This window comes from Manduca sexta, chromosome 27 (assembly GCF_014839805.1).
Source record: "Manduca sexta isolate Smith_Timp_Sample1 chromosome 27, JHU_Msex_v1.0, whole genome shotgun sequence".
Taxonomy (NCBI): Eukaryota; Metazoa; Arthropoda; class Insecta; order Lepidoptera; family Sphingidae; genus Manduca; species Manduca sexta.
The window spans coordinates 12670617-12694095 of record NC_051141.1 but is presented as its reverse complement, the minus strand read 5'-3'; the positions used below and the strand labels follow the sequence as shown (position 1 = coordinate 12694095).

Genomic DNA, 23479 nt, shown 5'->3' with positions numbered 1-23479 from the left:
TACATTATAAGCAAAACTCGTTTCAATGCATGACCACCCTGATGTATACAAAAACAAATCACACAATCCTACAAATTCAACAAAGAGTTACCTGCAGTGAAAAGCAAGATGGGCTATGAATAAGATTCTTTATGTTGATGTATCATTCTTAGGCCAAACTTTTAGTAGTCTGTGCTTTAGACATATCCAGAAAAAAAAATGAACTTCCGTTGAAAATACGAACGTTTTCGGTCTAATTATTTCTTTTAAAGAAAATAAAAGCTTATTGTTTTAATTTCGTATATTGGAAATGAAAGGTAAATAAATTAAATCGAATCTATCACCAGCCTGACTTTATATATTGTTTTTTTCTAGTGAATCACTACCACTTGTGAGTAAACTGTTATGGCGTTTGTGTCGCGATACACACAACGCATATTCGTATTTTTACATTAGAGTTGAAAAATAATTACTTACCACTCAAAAAAAGAATTTTGAATCATGTCATCATTGTCGAAATTAGTTCTTCATCAGGATTAAAAGTGGGGCTGTGCAATAGTCTTTTTTAGGTTATGTTTCCATCTTTTATTGATATTTTAGGTGGGTTGCAGTGAATAAAGACATCAGTTGAGTGATTTTCTCGAAGACAGTATCTCTAAAAGTGATGTCTGAATGAATTTCTCACGCTTTCTAGATATTCAATCATGGTGGGAAGTGCCCAGCATCGCTTATTTTTGCTCCTTATTCAGGACTGCATTCAATCTCTTGGATTTTGACATCGAGGTAAGTACAATAGCGTTTCATCGGAGAATTCCGCTCTAGATTGATCAATTACCACAGTTTTTCCTGTTAACATTGATAAACTGTATTTCATAACTTTGGTTTTAGGAATTGGAAGAGGCTCTCTTGACAGATGGGACAGAGGAATCTGCAAGTTCGCTGCTAACAGAGTTGATTGTAAGACTGTTGAACGGTTGTTTGGGTAACAATGACATCTCTGCGTTTAATTATCAGGTAAACAGCACATGATTTAAAAAAAAATGTTCAAAAATGTCACCTTCAATCAACCAGTGAAATGAAAGGAAAATAGACATTGCTAAAATAAAAAGAAAATATTTCTTTCTTTATTAAAATAAATTTCGCGTAATACACATTTTTCAACTATGATTGTTGATTACATTCTGTTATGGTTTATATACATTCAACAGTTAAATCTTTACAATACAGACAATTGATATATTTTGTGAATTGTCTTGTTTCAACTAAATTTCAATTCAATGAATTGCAATACAACCACTGTATAAAGTTCCCAGTCCCAGTTTGGATTATTTATTTCATTAATATTCATATAAAATATTGTTTGCAAAAGGATATACCACCAGGACCCTTCTGAGGGGATGATAGATTTTGATCTGTAAGGATGCACATACTTCACAATTCATGCTCAACTTCACCCTTGGGCTCTGCCTGTGGCTAAGTCTCTTCAGTCTCAGTTGTAATATGATGTGGTAGGCTCTTTGTTTCCTATGAGAGCTGCAATTATTCCTCCATAGTTCTGCTTAGTGACAGCTGTAAGCCTGTAGTGAGTTAGGGCAAGAAAAAACAATAACCCCAGATTCTGAAGGCATACCTGGCCAATTATAATTTATTGTTAAGTCAGGAAGCCATTGAGCTTTAGCTTAGAGGACGTTTCTCGGCTTGCCTCCGATATGGCCAAATTCTGTGATATTGGAAATATTTAAAATTGGCCTTCCTGAAAAAAGAGGGACACTCTGCTGATTCTCTTTCAGCTTACCGCACTATAGTTTTATTGGACAAGATGGGCAAGTGAAAATTTGTTCAGCATTTGATGCAAGCAAGGTCATATTTTTCAGAGAAGCAATTTGATTTTCACCATGGACACTTCACTCTTCGCTCAGCCAAGCATGTGCAGGTCCTGGCAGAGAAAACTATACTACAGGGAAAGCTTATTTTAGCACTGTCTCTTGACATCTCATGTAACTTTTTATCTTGAAGTTGCATATTGGAAGCACTTCAAGTACATTAAGTGCCAGTCTACCTCCACCATATTATTGAGGCACCTATATTGGCAGCAGATGCCCATGTCGTTGCTCTAATTCAACCCAATTGTTGAATTTGAACAACTGAAGGTGGCATTCAGCAAAACCGAGTTTGTATGCTTCAACAGACCATGAAATGCAATGGGGCCCTTGTAATTCCCCTATATAATAATAACAATATCAGCCCTGTATTATATACTTGCCCACTGCTGAGCACGGGCCTCCTCTACTACTGAGTAGGATTAGGCCTTAGTCCACTACGCTGGCCTAGTGCAGATTGGTAGGCTTCGAAATTCCTATAGAGAACTTCTTAGATGTGCTGGTTTCCTTACGATGTTTTCCTTCACCGTTAAAGCGAACGATACATTAACAAAGAATACACACATGATTTTAGAAAAGTCAGAGGTGTGTGCCCTTGGGATTTGAACCTGCGGACATTCGTCTTCGCAGTCCATTCCACACCCACCTAGGCTATCGCCGCTTCCCCTATAATAGTGAGAAAACCTGTTATCTACATTGTGCCGATGATGCCTTCTCGCAGCAGAGGGTCTAAATAAAAAACGAACGTCAAAACTTCGATCCGAAACGAAGAAACGACAAATTTCGGATTTAACTTTACTACCAAATTATTTCGGATCCGTCACCATTGTGTAGCTTACCTTAGTGGTAGAATCAATTCCCCATATATATTGTTTTTGAGAGAGCAGTGGAACTTTCCCCTCGCAGAAGGTTTTAAAATGGGATGGCGAAATCCTATAAGTTCTTAAAAATCCCATGTCTGAAATATTGCGATGAACGGATCGGATCCGTCGTCGAATCCGTCATCGGCCCCGGAACACTTCGTAGTAACAAAATGTGCGATCCGTTATCCAAACTACATATTTAGTTTTTCGAAAAAGACCCTCAAACGTCGAAGAGACGATCTTCGATATCCCTAATCGGACCTGTAGGTGACGGGCCGGTGATCCGCTATCGGGCGAATAATGCCTAAGGCCCTCGTATGCTGGTTTTATGAACGACTCTGATCTCGATGAGATCACTAAGAGAGGCTATCCCGAAGAACCGATTCCTGCGAGGGATGCGGTTGCGTGTGTCATGCGGACCCTGTGACCTTCGATATGAGAAAGAGAGTAAGGCTTGGTTATAGTCGGTAGAGAAATTAAAATAAGTGAGTCTGAGAGCGCCTGTAAATGGAGTTCCTCATGTTAAAAATGAAAACAAACTGGACTTACTGAAGAATAAGTTATTTTGAATTATGAAACATGCTGATATTTAACTGCCTATTACAGCCTTTTGTGCATTTATATTTAAAAGAGCTCTTCATTAAACACCAATGTATTAAAGATTACTCATGAGCCAATGAGAAATATACATAAATACACCTAAAAAAATACTATTCAGTATTCATATAGTCAAGTAATAAAACTACAATACTGTACCTATTGATGTTTTTTTATTCCAGATGTATTTGAGGCGGTTGTTCAGAAGAAAATGTCAAGAAACAGGGAGATACAATCCCTTCAATACAGATATTGATTTTCAATTCTTACCTCTACGCACTAAAGTTGAGATTTTATATGCTTTGTGTGATTTTCGGTTAGATGCTGAAGATGTTTTTGATTTGTTTAAAAACCTTGAGGCTGAAAGTTTACGAGTTGAACCATTAGGGTGCGTATTGAACAAATCAAATATGGCAATTATAAATGTTGCAACCTGCTTTCTTATGTACCTTTATAACATATTACAGTTGGGATGACAATGATTCAGCATATTGGTATTTTTATGGGACAAGGCTTTATCGAGAAGATACACTAAAGAAGTCGAAAAGTAAAAAAAAGAGAAAAGGGAAAGATAGTAAGAAGAGAGGTTGGTTTTATGGTGATGACTGGCTTGACGATGATGACACAGATAAAGTTTGGCAAGTGGTGTGCTTCACTGAAGAAGACTGGGCCCACCTGACAGAGAAGTTCAGCAAGGCCACAAGCAAAGTTGAAAAGGAACTTTACCGATCCCTATCACAAAACTTTTTACCTGAAATTCCTCGACTATTCCAAGAAAAAGAAAAGCTCCAACGCAAAAGGTATTACATTAATTTATTTACTAATACTTATATAAAAGTGGGGAACCAAAAAAAAATGCTAAGCCCTGCATTGCACACATGCTCAGTCGAAGCCTAAAGTAGTTGTAATAGCTAACTGTGTTAGGAGTGCGAATTTTAAAAGTAAGTTTTCATGTGTCACTTATTCTGCATTATAAGATCCAAAACACAGCAAAGGTAGGATATACTTTGTTTATTAAATATTAAACTATATATATTATATTGATTAAAGTCAATACAGAATTTATATTCTCTATTAATATAAATTTAGAATTTATATTCTCTATTGACTAGAAACTTGATACAATTAAGCGAATTTCTTCATACATTTTATGATTGCACTGATTTGTTGTCAAATAACTTTGCAAGGAACAAAATACTTAATTGAAATGAATGGGAAGACAGTTACAATAAACAATAACTCTGTATAGAATCTTTTGGTTTATCAGTCCAGTCTAGTTGTTGTTACCTATCATAACAGTAATATCTGTTATATTACATTACACCTTTCCATACTAAAACTAGAAACTTTAGTTTCCATAGTTCTTATCATACTTCTAGAATTATGTATTTTGTAAAATTATAATTCCACTGAGAAATACCATTCTGGTTCCCTTGTTTTTTATTATCACTATGTTTCAAAACTGCAGCTCATGTTTAATGCTAATGCATGGCGATTAATTAATATTATAGTTGTACTAAATTTTATATGTTATATTCAATGTGCCAAAATAATTAAAAATATTTTTTTCTAATTTATATTTTTTTCGTTTGGTTGCAAAGAAACCGGTATGATAGCATTCAAAATAAAGTTTTAATGCCCTTAAATGCACAATGTACAATCTATGAAAAATCTAAAAATCAAGATCATAATTGGCTTTTGGCCTGCAAAGCCAATGCAATGTATGTTAAAACATGTATTATTTGCCTTGCGAATAATTTGTTAAATGGTCACCAATTAAATAATAAGCGAAATTCTATGTTCAGTTATTGTAATCTATATTAGGAATCACAAAGTTGCTGCGGCTATTATTTGTATTTAAATTTGACTTCGATTTTCGTGTCAAAATTTAATTATTCTAGTCGTAAAAGTATGACTGTTTATGTGGCATATTTTGCGAATTCACAAAGGAACCAAAGCCTATATGGTACTTTTCGTTGACCTAGTTTCATGAAATTGGGGAAAAAGTAGTCTTACAACTCATGTAAATGATAATAGCCCCGCGCACCGAAGGACGCCCTCAGCCTTAACGGTAGCATGAGGCCAACTACACTGCCGTCTATCCCGAAGGTCAACCAAGGTCCAATAAACGCACAAAACGCACTAAGGGCAAACAACCCCCTGCTGCCCACCGACGACCCCCATCGTGGCCCCTATCAACCGCCTCTTACGACAGGCAGGGGATATCGTGTCGGAATTCTCCAAACGCCCCCATTCCACAGTGCGGGCTTAGATATCTTACCTACAAAGTTTACGGAACCCTCGGACCGCTATTCCGACTTGCACTTCTCCGGTTTTTATTATAATAATACAATGCCCCAAGAGTCTCAGGCTAAAATGTAATTTTAGCTAAATTAAAATCTTTGTAACAAATAGTCTTGTTTTTAAATATGTTGTAGAAAAAAAATTACAGTTTAAGGTTTGTCTTAATATAGCGCACGTCTCTCACGTGCCGTTTCTCTCTTTTGGCACACTTTACTTGAAGACTTAAAAAGGCGCGCTTCTATTATAATCTGTTCCCTCTTTAGAAACATGGTCCTAAAGTTCCTTAGTTGAGGCTTGGAAAAAAATGGAAAACACGTGCAATGCTTATTTGTTTGGCTTAGAAGCACCATATAAACTTGTTCCCACTACTTATAAAATAAGCTTAATTTGAAGCTAGGAAATAAGTTTTTAACTACATATTGCTCTGCTGGATGTTGCTCAGAACTCCCTTCAAATGAAAGATTTTTCCCACAAAAAAAGTCTTACTCTGATTTTTTAAGATCTACAGGAGCTAAGTTCCTATATTAATTCGAGTCAAATCTGTGTGTCAAATTTAATCCAAATCAGTTGAGCAGCTTCGACATTTACTTCTGAAGAATTTATAAAGTTAGTATGATTATCAAGATTTACTCTAAATAAACCCTTTACACAAATTTAATAAAGTACAAACATGAATTAAGAATATAGACCGTTTTTTGCAAAGTCAGCTATGGTAAAATTAGGTAGGTATGTGAACTCATTGACTTTAGGCTATAAGCTAATGTAGTCTCCAATTATAATGCTTAAGTTAGTGTACAAGACACAAAATGGTATGATTCTGACCTTTTTATTTATAATCGTTTTCAATCAGTACTGCGAGTTTTTTCTATGTGCAATGCTGCAACTGCCACTAATTGTGTAACTTGTGTAATATTGTCTTCTGAGTCTCTGGCACCGCTCCGCTAGCTAAGCGTTTCTTAAGAATATAAATATTGCTGTGCATTTATCTGGTTAAAATTTAAAATATAGCCTGCAAACATAATGAATATCAAATCCAGAAAGAAGTCGTAACATCTTTACAAGCTATTACATTCATGGTATTGTTACAAAAATATTAGTAAAATTAATATAATTGGTTTAAAAAATCGTTATTTAACATGCGCCTGTATAACTTATTAGTGAAATGAATTCAATCTGCTGTATTGTGTCTGTACAAAATATTTCAGTCTTATGAAAAAAGGATAGAATTTAGGCTATGAAAAACATTTAATGTTTATTCCTTCATGGACATCAGACTTTAAATTGTTACAGTTTTGTAGTCTATTTATTATACCAACGGAATTTACGTTAAATACACTAAAATCTATTGACATTTCTTGGTGATTGCAATAAATTTATTTTCCTTGAAGGTTACTGGAATTGCCGCGACGTACATCGAGTCGTGTGCTGCAAAAAATTAAACAGAAGGAAGAAGAGAACAAACAGAGCACACATGACGTCAAAGACGAGGACGAGAGGAAGGAAACATCCGATATTGCTCGAGAGAACCGAGCCAAACGCAGAAACTTACTGAGGTGAAATGCTTTTCTTATCTTAATTTGTAGTTTAGGATTCGATCATTTTATTCTTTATGATCATTCGATCATAAAGTTCTGACGGCCCCTTTAATCTGATTCAAATCGTAAGTTCAGAATGGTCCTTTTCCATACAGTTACACGGGTCCATCTGTCTCGAAGTATAACACAAGCGAGGGTAGATCATTTCAAACGTGTTGGTTTATATATGTATTTAGATTCGCCAAATTGCTCTGTACATCACACAACCCTGTTGTAATGTATAATGCCTTACTCATAGTTGACAACTAAACTAATAAAAACAGTATTATATTTTATTTTGACTAATAATGCTTACTTTTTTTTCTTAGAGAATTTTAACATATACTGTCTTTTAGTCTTTAGTAATGCAATGTCTTTGTTCACCTTATTATAAGCGATTATAATTGATAAACTATAAAGTCGAGAATTGTGTCAGTTTTTAACCTTGGATATTCATCTCGGTAGTCCATTACATTATGAATTAGACTATTGATGTTAAATTTGCTCCTTTTTATTTTAAATTGTATTTCAATAGTAGAGAGACTTATAAATTTCAAAAAAATATGAATTTTGTGATGTGCGAAAAGCTCCAAAAATATTGTCTTTAAGAAAAAAAAGACGATTTATTTTTCTATTATAGTGTTTACTTTAATTCTCAAGCCTCAATATACTTTATTTTTCGTATAAAATGCTGACAAACCGCGATAGCATCCGTAAATAGTTTTATTTCAATGTCGTAACATTCGCGTAAACATAAGAAATCATTAAATGTTAAAGTATCTAGTCAGCTATATTTTGGAGGTTTTACTATGCGGATTTTATTATAATGTTAATGTTGCTGTTTTAGGTCTAAATCTGTTTCCTCGGACTCTTCTGATAGCTCCGAAGCTGCAAAAGACGAAATGCCTCAAAAGGCTTTAAAACTATCAAAAGTACAGGAGAGAAAATCAAAAATCCCTTCAACTACTCATAGGAGGGAGACACCACCAGACCCACCAGTCAAAACTGGAAGAAAAACTAATAATTCATTAGCTTCTGCAACAGGCCAAATTGTGATACCAGATAATGACGAGCCCGTTAATAGCACCAGAAAAAAGTTGAAGACATCTCAAATGTATTTATTAAAAATTAATATTATAATGGTTTATTTTGTTTTGTTCCTATTTATAAATGAAAATATTAAAATTTACAGATTTAGTCAAACTGATGAGGACATACAAACTGATATGTATAAAGTTCTGGAACAATTGACTGCCCATGAAGACGCCTGGCCTTTTATGGATCCAGTAGAAGAAGAATACGCGCCTAATTATTACGCCGTTATAAGGCGTCCTATGGACTTACGAAAAATGGAAGAAAGACTTGACAGTGGATACTATACGGATTTCTCAATGTTTAAGGCTGATTTTAAGCTTATTGTAAACAATTGTCGCTTATATAATGGACAAGATAATGGTAACTTTTTATCAGATATTTGCAACTTAGATCTGTACACTGTAAAGTTTTTAATTAACAAAAAAAAAATGGGGTATATAGAAGAGATAAGATATTATAAATGTGTAGGCAGAATTTTTGTATACAAGTATGGTCCCAAGACGTAGGACGTAACAAAAGCTATGTAGATCACACGCTAGATTGACGTTAATTAATTAATACTAAATGTGCGTAAAAAACGATTATTTAATTAATGACAGTAAGAGAAAGCAAAAGCTATTAAGTTGTATGAATTGACCAATGGACAATAGTAAAACAAAACTAAGAATCTGTAACTTTTGACCAAAATTCGCCTATTTACATGGATAATTTCACGGCACCGTATTTTGTTTGTCAAATATATGTTCTATAATGGCAGTGGATAGCACATTTTTTATTTTCGGTAATTAAAATCTTGTATATATTGCAAATATACTGTAAAGTGTGCATAACCTCTGGTTTTTTTTTCACAGAATACACTCTTATGGTGGACAATTTACAAACAGCATTTGATCGCTTAACAGAAAAATACATGCACAGAATTTCTTCATCAGATGAAGAAATTGCCGTAGAGTATCAATTGCCTACGCCATCTAGGAAACATAAACTCAAATCCAGTGATTCAGGAAGCCATCATAAAAGGAAAAAAAGGAAATCCCATTCTGAAACAGGTATTGATTTAATTCTATATAGATACGATTTGGTGGTCTGCTATATACTGTATGTAACATTGTGAAAGGTTAGTTAAAACCAAAGGCCATATGCAAAAACGTTTTTTTTATTCAACAGTAATTCTACCCAAGATAATTTATATATATAATTACAATATATCGTAGGTGGAGAACTAAATAACTCAAAATTTCTAGTTTCGAGATAAACGCGATTAACTGTTTTTTTTCGTTATTTTTAAGCATTACTAAAAAACAATAAATAATTTTAATGTCGGTATTTTTATATATCTTGGGTCTTATTATCTAGTATAGTATGCATTAACAAAAAAAACTGACCTGAAGAATAAAAATATAAAAAAATTAAACCTTCTTATTTAATTCTGCCACAATAATGTTTTGTAAGTTTGCTGAAATAAACTAAATAACTCGTATAGTTTTTTAGTTTTGCCACACTAGAAACCATATGGTAAAGTAGTTATAAGGTTAAATAATTACAATTATAGAGTTTATTAAAGTGAATACCATTAGGATCATCAATGTCTAAATTAAAAAAATCAAGTTGTTTAGTTCTTCTACACATTCGATTAATTTTGTTTACAAACAATAGACTCGAAGAAGAATTAAACAACTCATTTTATTTAATTTCTTTACTATTGAACAGATTATAAGTCGCAGTTTATTGATTTTATTATTTAACTAGCTTCCGCCCGCAGCTTCGCCCGCGTGGATTTCGGACTTCAAAACTCAGACCACAGACCTGTGATCTTAGATTTAATTCCCCAAAACGGTCCCTCAGACACAAGTCTTAACGAACCGGTAAAGGTGAAAACGAATTGGCGCCTTTTGGGCATCCTACTCGCTGACACATCATCCCCTGATCTTTCTGCGATCCCGACTAATATCGTTACTCGAAGAAACGACCACCTGCAACACTTCTTCAGCGAAAGCTCCGAGAGGCTGCCGGAGACTGTTTACAGTCAATAGCAACTTCTCGACGACGTGCGGTGGTTGTTGAGAAGGCGAAACGCTTCATTCAAAGCTTGCGCAACTAATCCCACCTCGGAATAACGACGTTTTACGCGATATCTCCAACGTGAAGCCAAACTTCGCATTCAAGAGGTCGTCGATATTGAATATGGAACATTCCCGTAGACAACAATCATCTTGTTTCGGTTAATAGTTTAGTCGAAAGTATAAACGCGATTCTGACGACACCCGTTGTTGTCGAGCCACCGCCCGACCGCCTTGCACGAGTGACGATCGAAGAAGTAATCGGTCTTTTTAAAGCACACAAAAGATGTAAAGTCCCCGGGGGCGACGGGATTCCTACTAGATTAATTAAAATGCTCCCGGAGCATTTAGTTAAAATTCTCGCTGCTATCTATGATGCAGCCTTTCAAAACTGCATCTTTCCTGAGGCCTGGAAACAGGCAGTTGTGATACGGATTCACAAAATCAAGATCCGGCCTCTTATAGGCCGATTAGACTTCTCAGTACGTTAGAGGAACTTTATGAGCGGATCGAAACCGTCAAAACTCGACCGTCTCAAAATAGTAGCTCATATTCACCATCTGCTCCTCCGGAGTAGTTTAGCTTCCGAAGTAGGCATTGTATTCCTTATGAATTTTATCCCTAATTTAAAATGTCCGTAATTATATAAATGATTTTAACTGTTATTTAGAAAAAATATTGTTATTCTTATAAATTGTTTTTTAATTTGTAAAAACATAGTAATATAGTTTGGTAGGCTCTAGATTAAAACTTCTAGTAAATTCCTCCAAAAGCACCTACGGGTTTTTGTTAAGAAATTATTTTCTGGAAAGTTATGGGCTACCCTGTATAAAAATATAGATTCACAATGTGAATACGCAACATTTAATATCACGCAGTAATACTGTGAAAATGAAAAATGGCCGATGGTATAAGCCCACACTATTTTCAAAAAGATTCAACTAATATGTGTGGCAACTATCTCATCATTCTTCTAATCAGTCATGCCAGAAAAAATCTGCTACATATTCGAAAGGTACGACCGAAAACTTACTTGACACGGGAAATAGCACAACAGTAAGCTACATTTGTGAAAGGAAAGGAAACCCTTGAAAATATTTTCGTAGTTCGTCAAATTATTGAGAAACCTTGAGGATTCAATAAGTTGACTTATATAATATGCTTTGTTGCCTTCTCAAAGGTGTATGAGTCCGTGAAATGTCCAACATTGAGAAAGATGCTCACACCAAAACATCTTTGCACCTTTTCACCTCTACGAAGATAGAATCACTTTGGTACGCACGGATGGCCTTCTTTCAAATATTTTTTATCCCCAGCATGGATATCCGCCAAAGACTCCATAGAGCGTTTAATCGTTCAGCACAAAAAGACGGAAACAGACAACTTGGTACGTCATCAATGAGGTGAAGCAATCAAATAAAAAAAAGAGGTTCCTATAAACAAATGGACCCGATTGTTGTCGAACAGAGACAGATACAGGTAGACCATACCACAAGCTACATCATCGTTTAAACACAAATCATTGTCACAACAGCCGCTCTGCCAAAAGCAAAACTACGAAACATAAGAAGTGTTATTTATTATATTGTATGCGGACTGATCAAGAATAGCATCGGGTGAAAACATAAAAGGCGCTACATTTATAAAATATGAGCCGTTTAAAAATTGATGATGAGCGAATAAAACTTTTTTGACAAGTGGAATGAATATAAATCAAAACGCTCAAGAGAAATGTCTGCAAAGTTTATTATAGTTTTGAAATATTGTGTCAGTGTTTCTGTGTCGGCTGCACCTTGAGCACGTGGTTTTAAAGACGCGGTTTTTAACACTATTTAACGGCGTAATATATCCTGAATGGTTTGTAGTCTGAAAGGTTAAGTTAATAACGCTTTTATGCAAAACAAACAACAACAAAACAGACAAAGACACCGCTGAATTGGGTAATTAATTTGGATAAATATGTCCTCCAAACATTGCTTAAAGCATCAAGTAACAGGACAGCCAAATAGTGGACATGGAGAAAAAGCTTAAATGAAGAAACAATCCATGAATGACTTCTGTGGAGTTAAACATGTTTTCCAAATTGTTATTGTGTTTTATTTTGCTTGTTATTGATTTTATTAATAAAGAGTTATTAGTCTTTCTTGTTATATTAATTATATTTAGTCTACCCTGAACCTATTGCTCATAATATATTTCTAACGTTTATGTTACATATATGTAAAAATATACCTCTATTATATATATGATAATTTTTGAACAGGTGAACCGAAATCGAGTACATCAGATATTCTACAAGAAGATGAAAAACAAGATGAAAAAGTTCCCGAGGCAGAAATAAAAAAGCCTAAAGAATCGCATAAAAGTAAGGATGGTAAAATAAAGAAAAAACGTAAAGGCCATCATCGTCATGGAAAACATTCCAAAAATCATAAGAAAAAGTCATTTAAATCAGAACATGGCGAATCATATAAATCTAAACATGCCAAAAAGCAGAAACATGCTAAAAATAAAGAGAAAAAATCTAAACAGAAGAAGAAGAAAAGCAAACACCATGAATTGGAAACAAATGAGGAAATGAAGAGAACTTTGTCACGTGAATCATTGGAAAGCTCCAATAGAAGCCGAAGTGCGAGTCCTTTGCCATCTATTCACTCCCCGACACCATCTCCTACAGAACTCGACCAGCCGGAGACACAGGAGCAACTGGGCGATCCCAACTTTTTTAAAGATAAGTATGACAAAATTAAGGAAAGAAGACGGCATGCCGCCAAAGATGCTTGGGATTCCCTATTTGAGTACAAACAGAAAGCGGACAAACAAAAACAAAATATTAATATTCCTGAAAAAGATAAAAATCAAAAGTTGAGAGAAACAATTGAAAAACTTAAAGCTAAAAATGAGAAGTATAAAGATAGTACAGTTTTTAACAATTTTTTTACTCCAAATCATGGTATTATTGATAAGATATCGGATTTGAGTAATACAAATGAATCATCAAATAAAGATTCTGAAGATGTTGATGACGAGATCCAAAAGAACAAATGTAAAAAAGGACAGAAAAAAAATACAGCTAAAAACGAATCAGCATCAGAAGCATTAGAGCAAGCTGTTAAGGATATAAGCAAATGGCTAGATGATGCACCTAAAAGTTCTACTTTAAGTTCTCCATCTAACAGCCCTGCACAAACTATATCTACTGAAGAACAAGACAATAGCCGATTGGATGACGAATTTTCTCAAGGAGAAAAATCTTTACAAACCCGTAAAGAGCTATCACGCAAACGGCTGTCGTCGCGTGAACCAAAATTGTTGAAAAGACGTGAAATTCAACGCACTATAGAGAGATTGCAACCAGGCAAAAGCAAGGGAAATTTACTCACTAATATAAGTACTAAGACAGAAAAAATGGAAGAGGTTGTCACCCTTGGACCTCTTAATAAAATTCGTGATACAGTTAAAGCGGATGAATCTAGTCCAAAATTAAGTTTAGGATCTGTATTACCAACAGTTGAATTTACTCTAGGAAATGAGCATGCTTTCGGGAACGAAGAAGAAAATAATTCTAAAGAACAAAACAAACCTCCGGCGCCAGTCTCCGACGAAAATGATAAAGAAGAAGATAAACCGGTTAAAAATAAAACTGAGAGCGTGCAAGTTCAATCAAATAAAAAAGATGCTGAAGTAGAGACTGAACCACCATCTACTACAAAACCATCGCAAGAAAAAGCAACTCCAAATCTCAGTGCATGGTTTAAGGCTTTTGGTGCACCAAAAAATACATCTACTACATTATCAAGTGCTAAAAAGAAAGTTGATGATATGGATACTGAAGAAAAACCCGCTGAAGCACCGACTAATGATAACAAACTTGCAGCAAGCCCTAAAAACATGGCGAAATATGACTCTCCCACCGACCCTGATACTCCTAATCTTGATGGTGGAGATAGTCCTTTACCTAATGTTTCTGCTACCCCAAGGCAAAGAAGAACTAGCACAGGAAGTTCAGTATCAGAGAGATCATCTTTCAGTCAAGACCTTGATTCGCCAAGACACCAAATGTCACATACATCACCACTATTGCGCTCTCCTGCGTCTCCTAGAACAGAAGATTTTCAAAAAATTACTTATCCTATTATCAACGGCACAGTGCGAGCTGGTTTCTATCATGATACAACATCTATTAAAAGTAGTCCTGAGAAAAGTTGCAGCCCAAAAGAAGGTCCGCAGTCTCCATACTCACCATATTCTCAACATGTTTATGTATCAAATAATGTCACTGGGTCATCAACACCTAACTATTTTATTGATCATAGCAAAAGTCCTATGTCAACATACAGTCATAATACAGCTTCATTTTATGACGCACCTAAGCCTCCTGTCGTGAATAAAACAGTGCGTCCTCAAGAAGATTATACAACATTGAGTCCTGAGCTTTATCAGCAAAATCAATACACAGGCCAGTTCGCGCATACTTACTCTCCCTATAAGCAAGCACCACCATCGACTTATTCCCAAATTCAACATGTTTCTCAACATTCAACAACTACTTCTGCAGCATCTGCTGCACCGGTACAAATGATTGCAGACTCTAAAACTAATTTGTTCCCTGTTAAGAAACGTTCATACACGGAGCCAGAACAGACGTCGATAAATTCTAAGAGCTCAGATGTCAAAGATATGTCAGGAACAACTCAAAACAAAAACGAATTTTCGAAGATGACGCAGTCACTACATTCACTATCCACTGCATCTGTTGATGATATTGCATTAGCACTTGGTGAGAAATCTGAGATGGCAAAATTGAATTGCTTGCGGGAGAAATCAAGTCCTGATTACAGTGACAGGCGTGTCGTCGACAATAGAGAAAATATTAAGTATGAAAATAATGAATCGACTGATAAGAAAGAAGCTGTCATGGTGGAACCTAATAAACCAGTAACCAGTATGAAAAAAGACAATATTGATATGGTAAATATGGGGTATTTGAACAATGATGTCGATCGCAGACATAATGGAGAAACGCATGATGATTACAATGCCAGAGAAATTCCAAAAGTAAACACAATCTCACCCCAGAAAGTATACGATGTTGACGCGATAGCTCTTAATCTCGGCATAAATCCACCAATCCCTAAATCAATCGCAAAGTCGACAGTCACTCCCAGTAATATTCCACCTGCTCATTCACAGCACAGTGACATTAGTTTGTCTCAGATAATGGCACATCACAGTCAATACGATCCTATTTCTAGTGGCCAACCTTTAAGCAGTTTTTCAATTAATGATATAGAATTAGCTAACAAAAAGCTATTCGCTGGTAATGTCCCTTCTTCATCAGCAGCACTAGACTACGGAAACTGGAAAATGACAAATCAAATAAGAAAACAAGACATACTACCATCGGATTATTCCACACCCTACAGTGTAAATAATGCAGAAAAATTAAAATCTGATTTGAGTGCATCAAATCCCAATACACTAAATTTCAATAAAAATGTACAACATCAACAATACAATGCTTATAATGTACCGAGGACAAACACACAAAGAACTCAAGATATACAACAGAATCTCCCAGCCGAATTGCGTATTCCCAATCCAAGAGGTCTAGTTAAAAATGAACACCTCAATGTTACATCCTCTGTTGGAGAAGCTGAATTAATTTCGAAAAACATTGATAGCCATGCAAAATCACAAAAAAGCGAAAAACTAATTCAAAGTCATCCTTTGGTTACATCTAATCCGTATAAAACCAATTATAACAACCATTCATCAATACCTTTGGAAAGTTTACGGAATTTATCTAGTATACCACAAATATTGGAACGATATACTACTGACGAAAGATATTTACCGACATTCGCTAACAGTTCAACCGGTTTGTATCATGAAAAGCCATTCCAAATGGCACAAATGTTTAATAAAACTATATCACCTGAAATGCACCCAACTAGTACCGCTGTCCCTATGCAACCATCAGCATCAATAACTAAAGACAATGGCACTTACAAGTCCTCAGCACTTTCAGCTCAACCAGATACAAAGTCCAAAAATAAAAGAAAGAAGACATCAGAAACTAAATCACCAATTGTAGGAAGCCAATCATATCATGCTGCTTGTGGTAGTGATGTGTTATCTTCGGTTAAAACAAGTATGCTCCCTGGAAGTGCTTTCAATTTTGGGACTACTCCCAACATGGCTCTCGGAACTAGTATATATAGTGACACTGGTGGTTTTTCAATAGAAGATTTTCGAAATACAACGGCCAATCAACTTATGGCTGCAAATTATATGGTAGCAGCTGTGGCGCGTCAGCAGCGGAATAGTGTCGAAGGTAATACTGAGAAACTGGTGAAACCAGCTCATCAGAACTCTGGTCATACAACAGGCTCGTTTCCTTACATTGGACATTCACAAGTACGCGCTGGATATCCTTTTGTCAGTACCGACCCACCACCTTTGTATCATCGATATCTGCAACAACGGCAAGAAGAATTACTGCGACAAACGGGAGCCCAGATTATGGGGCTGTATCCATCTGGGTACCCGGCGAGCTTAGGTGTTAGACAACCTTATGATTCTATTAACCGACCTTCATGGCTCTAAATTCAATGGTAGAATAGCTTCACCTATAAACCTTGAAATCTATTATAATCATAAATGTGACAGTTGTTGTAGGAAAACGTAATTTATATTGTTTCTAGATTCAAAGTAGCATTTTTGTAAAAATATTTAATATACATACATGGTTCTTATTTACATCATGACAAGTTTATCTTTCGTAGAACAATTAACATATTATTCCTTTGATGTCGTGGATATATATTTATATTAATATCAGACCCTGTGATTACTAAATTGAGACTGCTTCTCAAAAACCCAATAGTATTAATAATTAAAACGATATTAAAGACATGTTCTATGAGTTGCCTTTTATATTATGTAATTGTCTGTAAACTTTTGACCATTTTATGTTCTTGCCTCATAGTCTATAAACATTGATATTGATTTTAATAAGTTTACTATACCACTATGTTATCCATTCACATTGATTTTACAGTATTTATTGCCATTTCCGTTACCCCATACCTGTCCAATATTCGGATATTAGAGGCAGTCATTATCACTGATAGTTCGTTCACACTTACCTGAGAATATTATATTTTATTTTAAGTTATAAAGCTTTTAAGCTTCTTATTAGCTTTAATTTACGAATATTATGTTAAAGTAACTATGGTTTTTAAGGTCACATAATAATGAAATTGTTATTTAATAATTTTTATATTTTATGTTATACTTAATTTAGATTGTTGTGTAAATATTTCTCTATTTACAAATAATGTTTTAGCATTTTACAATAAGTATATTTTTGTTAGATAAGTTTTGACTATAATTCATGAATGAATAGTATTAATGAAATCATATAAGATATATTAAAAAATCTTCTTGTGTAAAAAATGAAAATAAAGATTTTCGAAAACTTTTGTATGTTTCTCTAATTTTAACACAAGTAACTCTATGGTTGCAAATTCGAAGTTATTCGAATGGTCGTCCAGTAGCTTATGATTCGATTTCATTTAGAGTAGCCGAAGAGCATCGAAGATGCAGCCTAGCTGCTCTGTCGAGCGTATGCAATTTCCTCTGGCCTCATCCAGAATAATCGCGCGGTCACTGACGTCTCCTGGGTCAGTCGTATGTTCTAGCTAACGGACATTTTTTAACACGTTACCATATCCATTAATTAGGCCTGCATGTTTAACCGCGACCAGCTGATAAAATTGTTTAAAAACCACGCGCGTGTCTCGCTCAATGTCATCGCGTTAGGCACCCCCCATAGTCGCTTATATTAGGGTGGCAAAGACACTGGCCTATTAGAAATTGTTCTTATCACGCTTTTTGTCACTCAGGCGCCAAATCGTTGGTTTTGAATATGTTCAACGAGTAACAAGCAGATAGAGTTTTAATTCTTATTTTAAGGTTAATTTGGCTAAAGTCCTCGCCACACATTTGCCATACTTACTTTCTTTACGATTATATTTAACAACTAGCTTCCGCTCGCAGCTTCGCCCGCGTGGATTTCGGACTTCAAAAATGGAGCCGGTCGCGAACGTTCGAGAATGTTCGTTTTACGAAGCTACTCGCTAGGTGATTCGCTAGCCTCTAGGTGCCAAGCAAGCCGCCTGCCTGTGCGTTCGCGACCTTATATATATTATATATACAAAAATAATCCTTATAGCATGATTCAATATTCACGCGTGATGGCTTATTATTAGCGTATTTCATGTATAACTTTGGTGTTTCTATACCGATTTCTATGATTCTTTTTTATGGAATATTTAATAATGTTAACTTTTTTAATTAGGGATGACTAAGAGTGTTATAAACGTAAGAGTAGACAAATATAATGAGAAAGCTTCGAACTGCTAAGCTATCGGGAGTTACACGTGTTATTGTGAGTCAACCATAAAAGATAGACATATGCTGTCGTGGGATATTTTTTACATAATTTTAAGGAGAACATTTCCGTCATACATGACTTCTGTGTAGCTTTAACCATTAAGCTTGCACACGCGACGGAAGCTTAAAAAATGGAGTAACTTCTCCCGTTTTCTCAACATTTCCCTTCACTGCTCTGCTCCTATTAATTGTAGCGTGATGAAAAGTATACTATAACCAGCACAGGAGTATGACAAATAATTGTACCAAGTTTCGTTAAAATCCGTCGAGTAGTTTTTGTTTCTATAACGGTTATACAGACAGACAGACAGACAGACAAAAAATTTACTAATTGCATTTTTGGCATCAGTATCGATCCCTAATCACCCCCTGATAGTTATTTTGGAAATATATTTATTGTACAGAATCGACCTCTCTACAGATTTATTATAAGTATAGATAGAAGATAAGTAATCCACCATGATTCCAGATCTAGAGAGTTACCTCCTTTGCTGGTTCCTTTTTATACTTACATATCTATACTATTATATAAAGCTGAAGAGTTTGTTTGTTTGTTTGTTTGAACGCGCTAATCTCAGGAACTTCCGGTCCAAACTGAAAAAATATTTTTGCGTTGGATAGCCCTATGTTCGTGGAGTGCTATAGGCTATATATCATCACGCTATATCCAATAGGAGCGGAGCAGTAATGCCTAATCTCAGGAACTACCGGTCCGAACTGAATAATTCTTTTTGCGTTGGATAGCCCTTTGTTCGTGGAGTGCTATAGGCTATATATCATCACGCTATACCCAATAGGAGCGGAGCAGTAATACCTAATCTCAGGAACTACCGGTCCGAACTGAAAAATTCTTTTTGCGTTGGATAGCCCTTTGTTCGTGGAGTGCTATAGGCTATATATCATCACGCTATACCCAATAGGAGCGGAGCAGTAATGGTTAATCTCAGGAACTACCGGTTCGAACTAAAAAAATCATTTTGTATTGGATAGCCCTTTTTTCGTGAAGTGCTATAGGCTATATATCATCACGCTATGACCAATAGGAGCAGAGCAGTGGCTAATCTCAGAAACTAGGAGTTTGAACTGAATAATTCTTTTTGTGTTGAATAGCCCTTTGTTCCTGGAATGCTATAGGCTATATATATCATCACGCTATGCCCAATAGGAGCGGAGCAGTAATACCTAATCTCAGGAACTACCGGTCCGAACTGAAAAATTCTTTTTGCGTTGGATAGCCCTTTGTTCGTGGAGTGCTATAGGCTATATATCATCACGCTATACCCAATAGGAGCGGAGCAGTAATGGTTAATCTCAGGAACTACCGGTTCGAACTAAAAAAATCATTTTGTATTGGATAGCCCTTTTTTCGTGAAGTGCTATAGGCTATATATCATCACGCTATGACCAATAGGAGCAGAGCAGTGGCTAATCTCAGAAACTAGGAGTTTGAACTGAATAATTCTTTTTGTGTTGGATAGCCCTTTGTTCCTGGAATGCTATAGGCTATATATATCATCACGCTATGCCCAATAGGAGCGGAGCAGTAATGAAACATGATGCAAAGACGGGGACAATTTATTAGTTTTGAGAGCTTCTATTGCGTGCGCTGCGTAAACGGTTAAAGTTATGCAACAATAATGTATGACGGGATTGTTCCTCTTAAAAAGTTTTACAAAATTATATCATAAAACAAAGTCCCCCGCTGCATCGGTCTGCCCGAACGTGTTAAACTCAAAAACTACCCAACGTATTAGTATAAAATTTGGTATGGAGACAGTTTGAGACCCTGGGAAGAACATAGGCTCCCGGGAAAATATATAGCGTGACTTTTATAACGGAAAACTTTAGCCCGAAAAAATTTATAACGCGGGCGGAGCCGCGGGCAAAAGCTAGTTATTGTATATCACATTCATTCATCATTCATTGTAAAATCTGGGAATTGTCCTTTGGACAAGTCCTTGGTTAAAGTCAGTGAAGAGTCATTTTCAGGTCTCGAACAGGAATTCTGGCACTTATCCTCAGTTACATTAGGATGAAAGCAGTAACAGGTGGCCTCAAAAGGTAGGTATAAAAAGTTATGTGAGACAAAATGTTAGTCCAAAAAATAAAATCTGCGTGGATGCACTATACCTATTGTAAACCTAGATAGTATATTCGGCGAGCTCAGCTTCGTGCACGAATATAACACTAACATTTATAGTTAACTATTGAACGACTTCTTCAGTTTAAAAATATAAGGTCGTCTATAATCGGCGAAAAATCGATTGCTGTTATTGATTGATAGGGTCAAAAGTCGTACATTGAAGCAGCCTTCAACGAATTAAATAGTTCTACATATATATAACAGCCAAGCCATACTTTTTGACCACGTTTGTAGAAAAAATTGCACAGTTAGCTTATCCTCTTATTCTTGTTGTGCATCTTATAATCTGGCCTGACCAGGAAAATAAAAAAAAAAACTGCCATATTGTGTTGAAATATGAAACTAATTTCTTCTACTGATAAAGTTAAAATGAAAAAGCAAAAATGGTGCCCCGGATTTTGTATTATCCAGTATCTATTCAGACTATAATTTGCATTTATTAATATACGATAAATCTAGGCTAGCCTTGCCTTTACAAAAGATCTATTTACATGCATTTTCTGGCTCCAAATTATCCAGATCAGACATAAATATTATAGATCCAAAAATCTATAATATTTATGTCTACCATACTCTTAGTGCCGAATCAACCCATCCGGCCCGTGACATAGTTTACCACCCGTGAGTATCAATATCTAAGTAAATAAAAATAATTTTAACAAGAAATTAAACCGCCTTAAAAAAACACTCAAAACCAAAAAATAATTTCACATAAAAGGTATATATTGGACACCAATTTTAGAGTGGGTGCCTAATTAAAATTGGTAGTTAAGCTAAATACATTAACAAATATACAAAAACAATGTGCTGCTAGCATACAAAGTCAGCAAGAATTTACTACTGTATATATATATACGAAGTAGATTCAGGCAAACCTAACGCAAAAACACAACTGAAATATTTCGATCATAGTACAACTATTGCGCTGTGGTGTTACATCTGTGCCTACCCCTAAAAAGGGGAAAAGCTGTGATGCTATATACATATATGTATGTATGTAAGAAGTAGAGTCAACTAAACCCAACCCAAAAACACAACTGATATATGTTTCACACACAGTATGACTATCGCGCTCAAATGTTACGCCTCTGCCTACCCCTGACACGGGGAAAAGGTATTATGCTATATGTATAAGTATGTGGGAAGTACACTCAACCAAACTCAATACAAAAACATAACTAAAAAGTCACAGGAAAGCTAAATTCGCGATTTCATTTTTTTGGACGACAAAATTATTCTAGTTTTTTTAGTTTTAAAACCAAATTACTGAAGCGATGTTGAAAAAAAAATTATGGGACTCATCTGGAGAGATATTCTTTCGAATAAAAAAAAATTTTTCCAAATCGGTCATAAATGAGCGAGTTCTGAGGTACTTAACATACAAAAAAACATTCACGTCGAATTGATAAACTCCTTTTTTTGAAGTCGGTTAAAAATTACTAAGTATTGCCATCCGTGGCGGCATAAGGGAAAAAGCAAATCTGTAACTAATTAAAAATCAAAAATACATGAACAAATATAAAGTTCAATTTTAATTGGGCACCGATTCTTAAATTTTTTTTTTTGTTTTTGTAAGCGGAGTAATTGTAATCACACTCCAGATGCATGGAGTCGCACTGGCGATCGACTGTGTTACGCGAGAGTGTCACGATAGGTACCCTTAGCGTGTGGCGTGCGGTGCTGGTGAAATGAATAATTCATGCAGTCAGTTGTGTGTTCGTTTTCCCAATCCAATTCAGTCCATGAAAGCCTCCAACGTAAATGACTATCTAATACCAATGTAATATAAAATTTGGACCTGGGAGAAACAAAGCGAAATTTTTATGTAGATAAGTAATCCCAACAATTTAACATAAGTTCATACACATCGATATAATCTTTGTTGAATCTAACAGGGGAGGCCATAGCCCCCCTACCTACGCCCATGTCTATAGTCAGAAGACTGTATGTAATATTTTTAAACTAAGTGTAACAACTTTTTCCCCAGTTCCGATCTTTTGGGAGCACTTTTATTTTTCGGGGGTTATGATAATGTTTAGGCGACTCGCTTGTGGAATGAGTTACCTGTGACGGAAGGAAGGCAAAAACTTTTCCCATTTTTAAAAAGCTTGTTACGCAACACTATTTGTCACTGTAATATTCTATGTCTACATTTACTTACTGAAGTACTTACTTACATCTTTAAAAAAATATTTGCAAATACGTATTTTGTGTCTAGAATTTTATAGCATTTCCAAAAGTATGTTTTATCTAACACGACACTTTTATGAGGTATCTTAGTACATTTCTAGAAATCCAATGCAAAAAGATTTTGATTTATATTGTACCACGGCTTAACAAAGTATCGCTGAACCAACATAAAAGAAAATTAAGAATTGAGTACCTTCATCTTCCCCTGTTGAATGTGGTTGTAATACAACGACGTAATTTCATTTTTCTCGTTGGAATTTATTAAGCGGTCTAGGGCCGTATGTTGTCGTTCTAAATTAAAACCAAGATTTCGATAACATCCGTACAGTGAAAC

The 23479-nt window shown here is 35.4% G+C and overlaps 1 protein-coding gene across 3 annotated transcripts; it reads left to right on the top strand.

Annotated features, from left to right (window-relative positions):
• Positions 1-80: 80 nt before the first annotated feature.
• On the top strand, positions 81-17839 carry LOC115445033. 3 transcript variants are annotated; one of them, XM_030171108.2, is made up of 10 exons: positions 81-296; positions 580-762; positions 868-993; positions 3502-3707; positions 3787-4119; positions 7012-7176; positions 8045-8311; positions 8390-8652; positions 9144-9341; positions 12616-17839. In XM_030171108.2, the coding sequence occupies exons 2-10, from the start codon at positions 652-654 to the stop codon at positions 16959-16961; spliced, it is 6015 nt and encodes a 2004-aa protein (XP_030026968.2). In that variant the 5' UTR covers positions 81-296; positions 580-651; the 3' UTR covers positions 16962-17839. The 3 variants fall into 3 exon arrangements, with proteins under 3 accessions (XP_030026968.2, XP_030026969.2, XP_030026966.2); XM_030171109.2 differs by having other exon boundaries at positions 169-296; positions 674-762; XM_030171106.2 differs by lacking the exon at positions 81-296 and adding an exon at positions 361-579 and having other exon boundaries at positions 674-762.
• The last annotated feature ends 5640 nt before the right edge of the window (positions 17840-23479 follow it).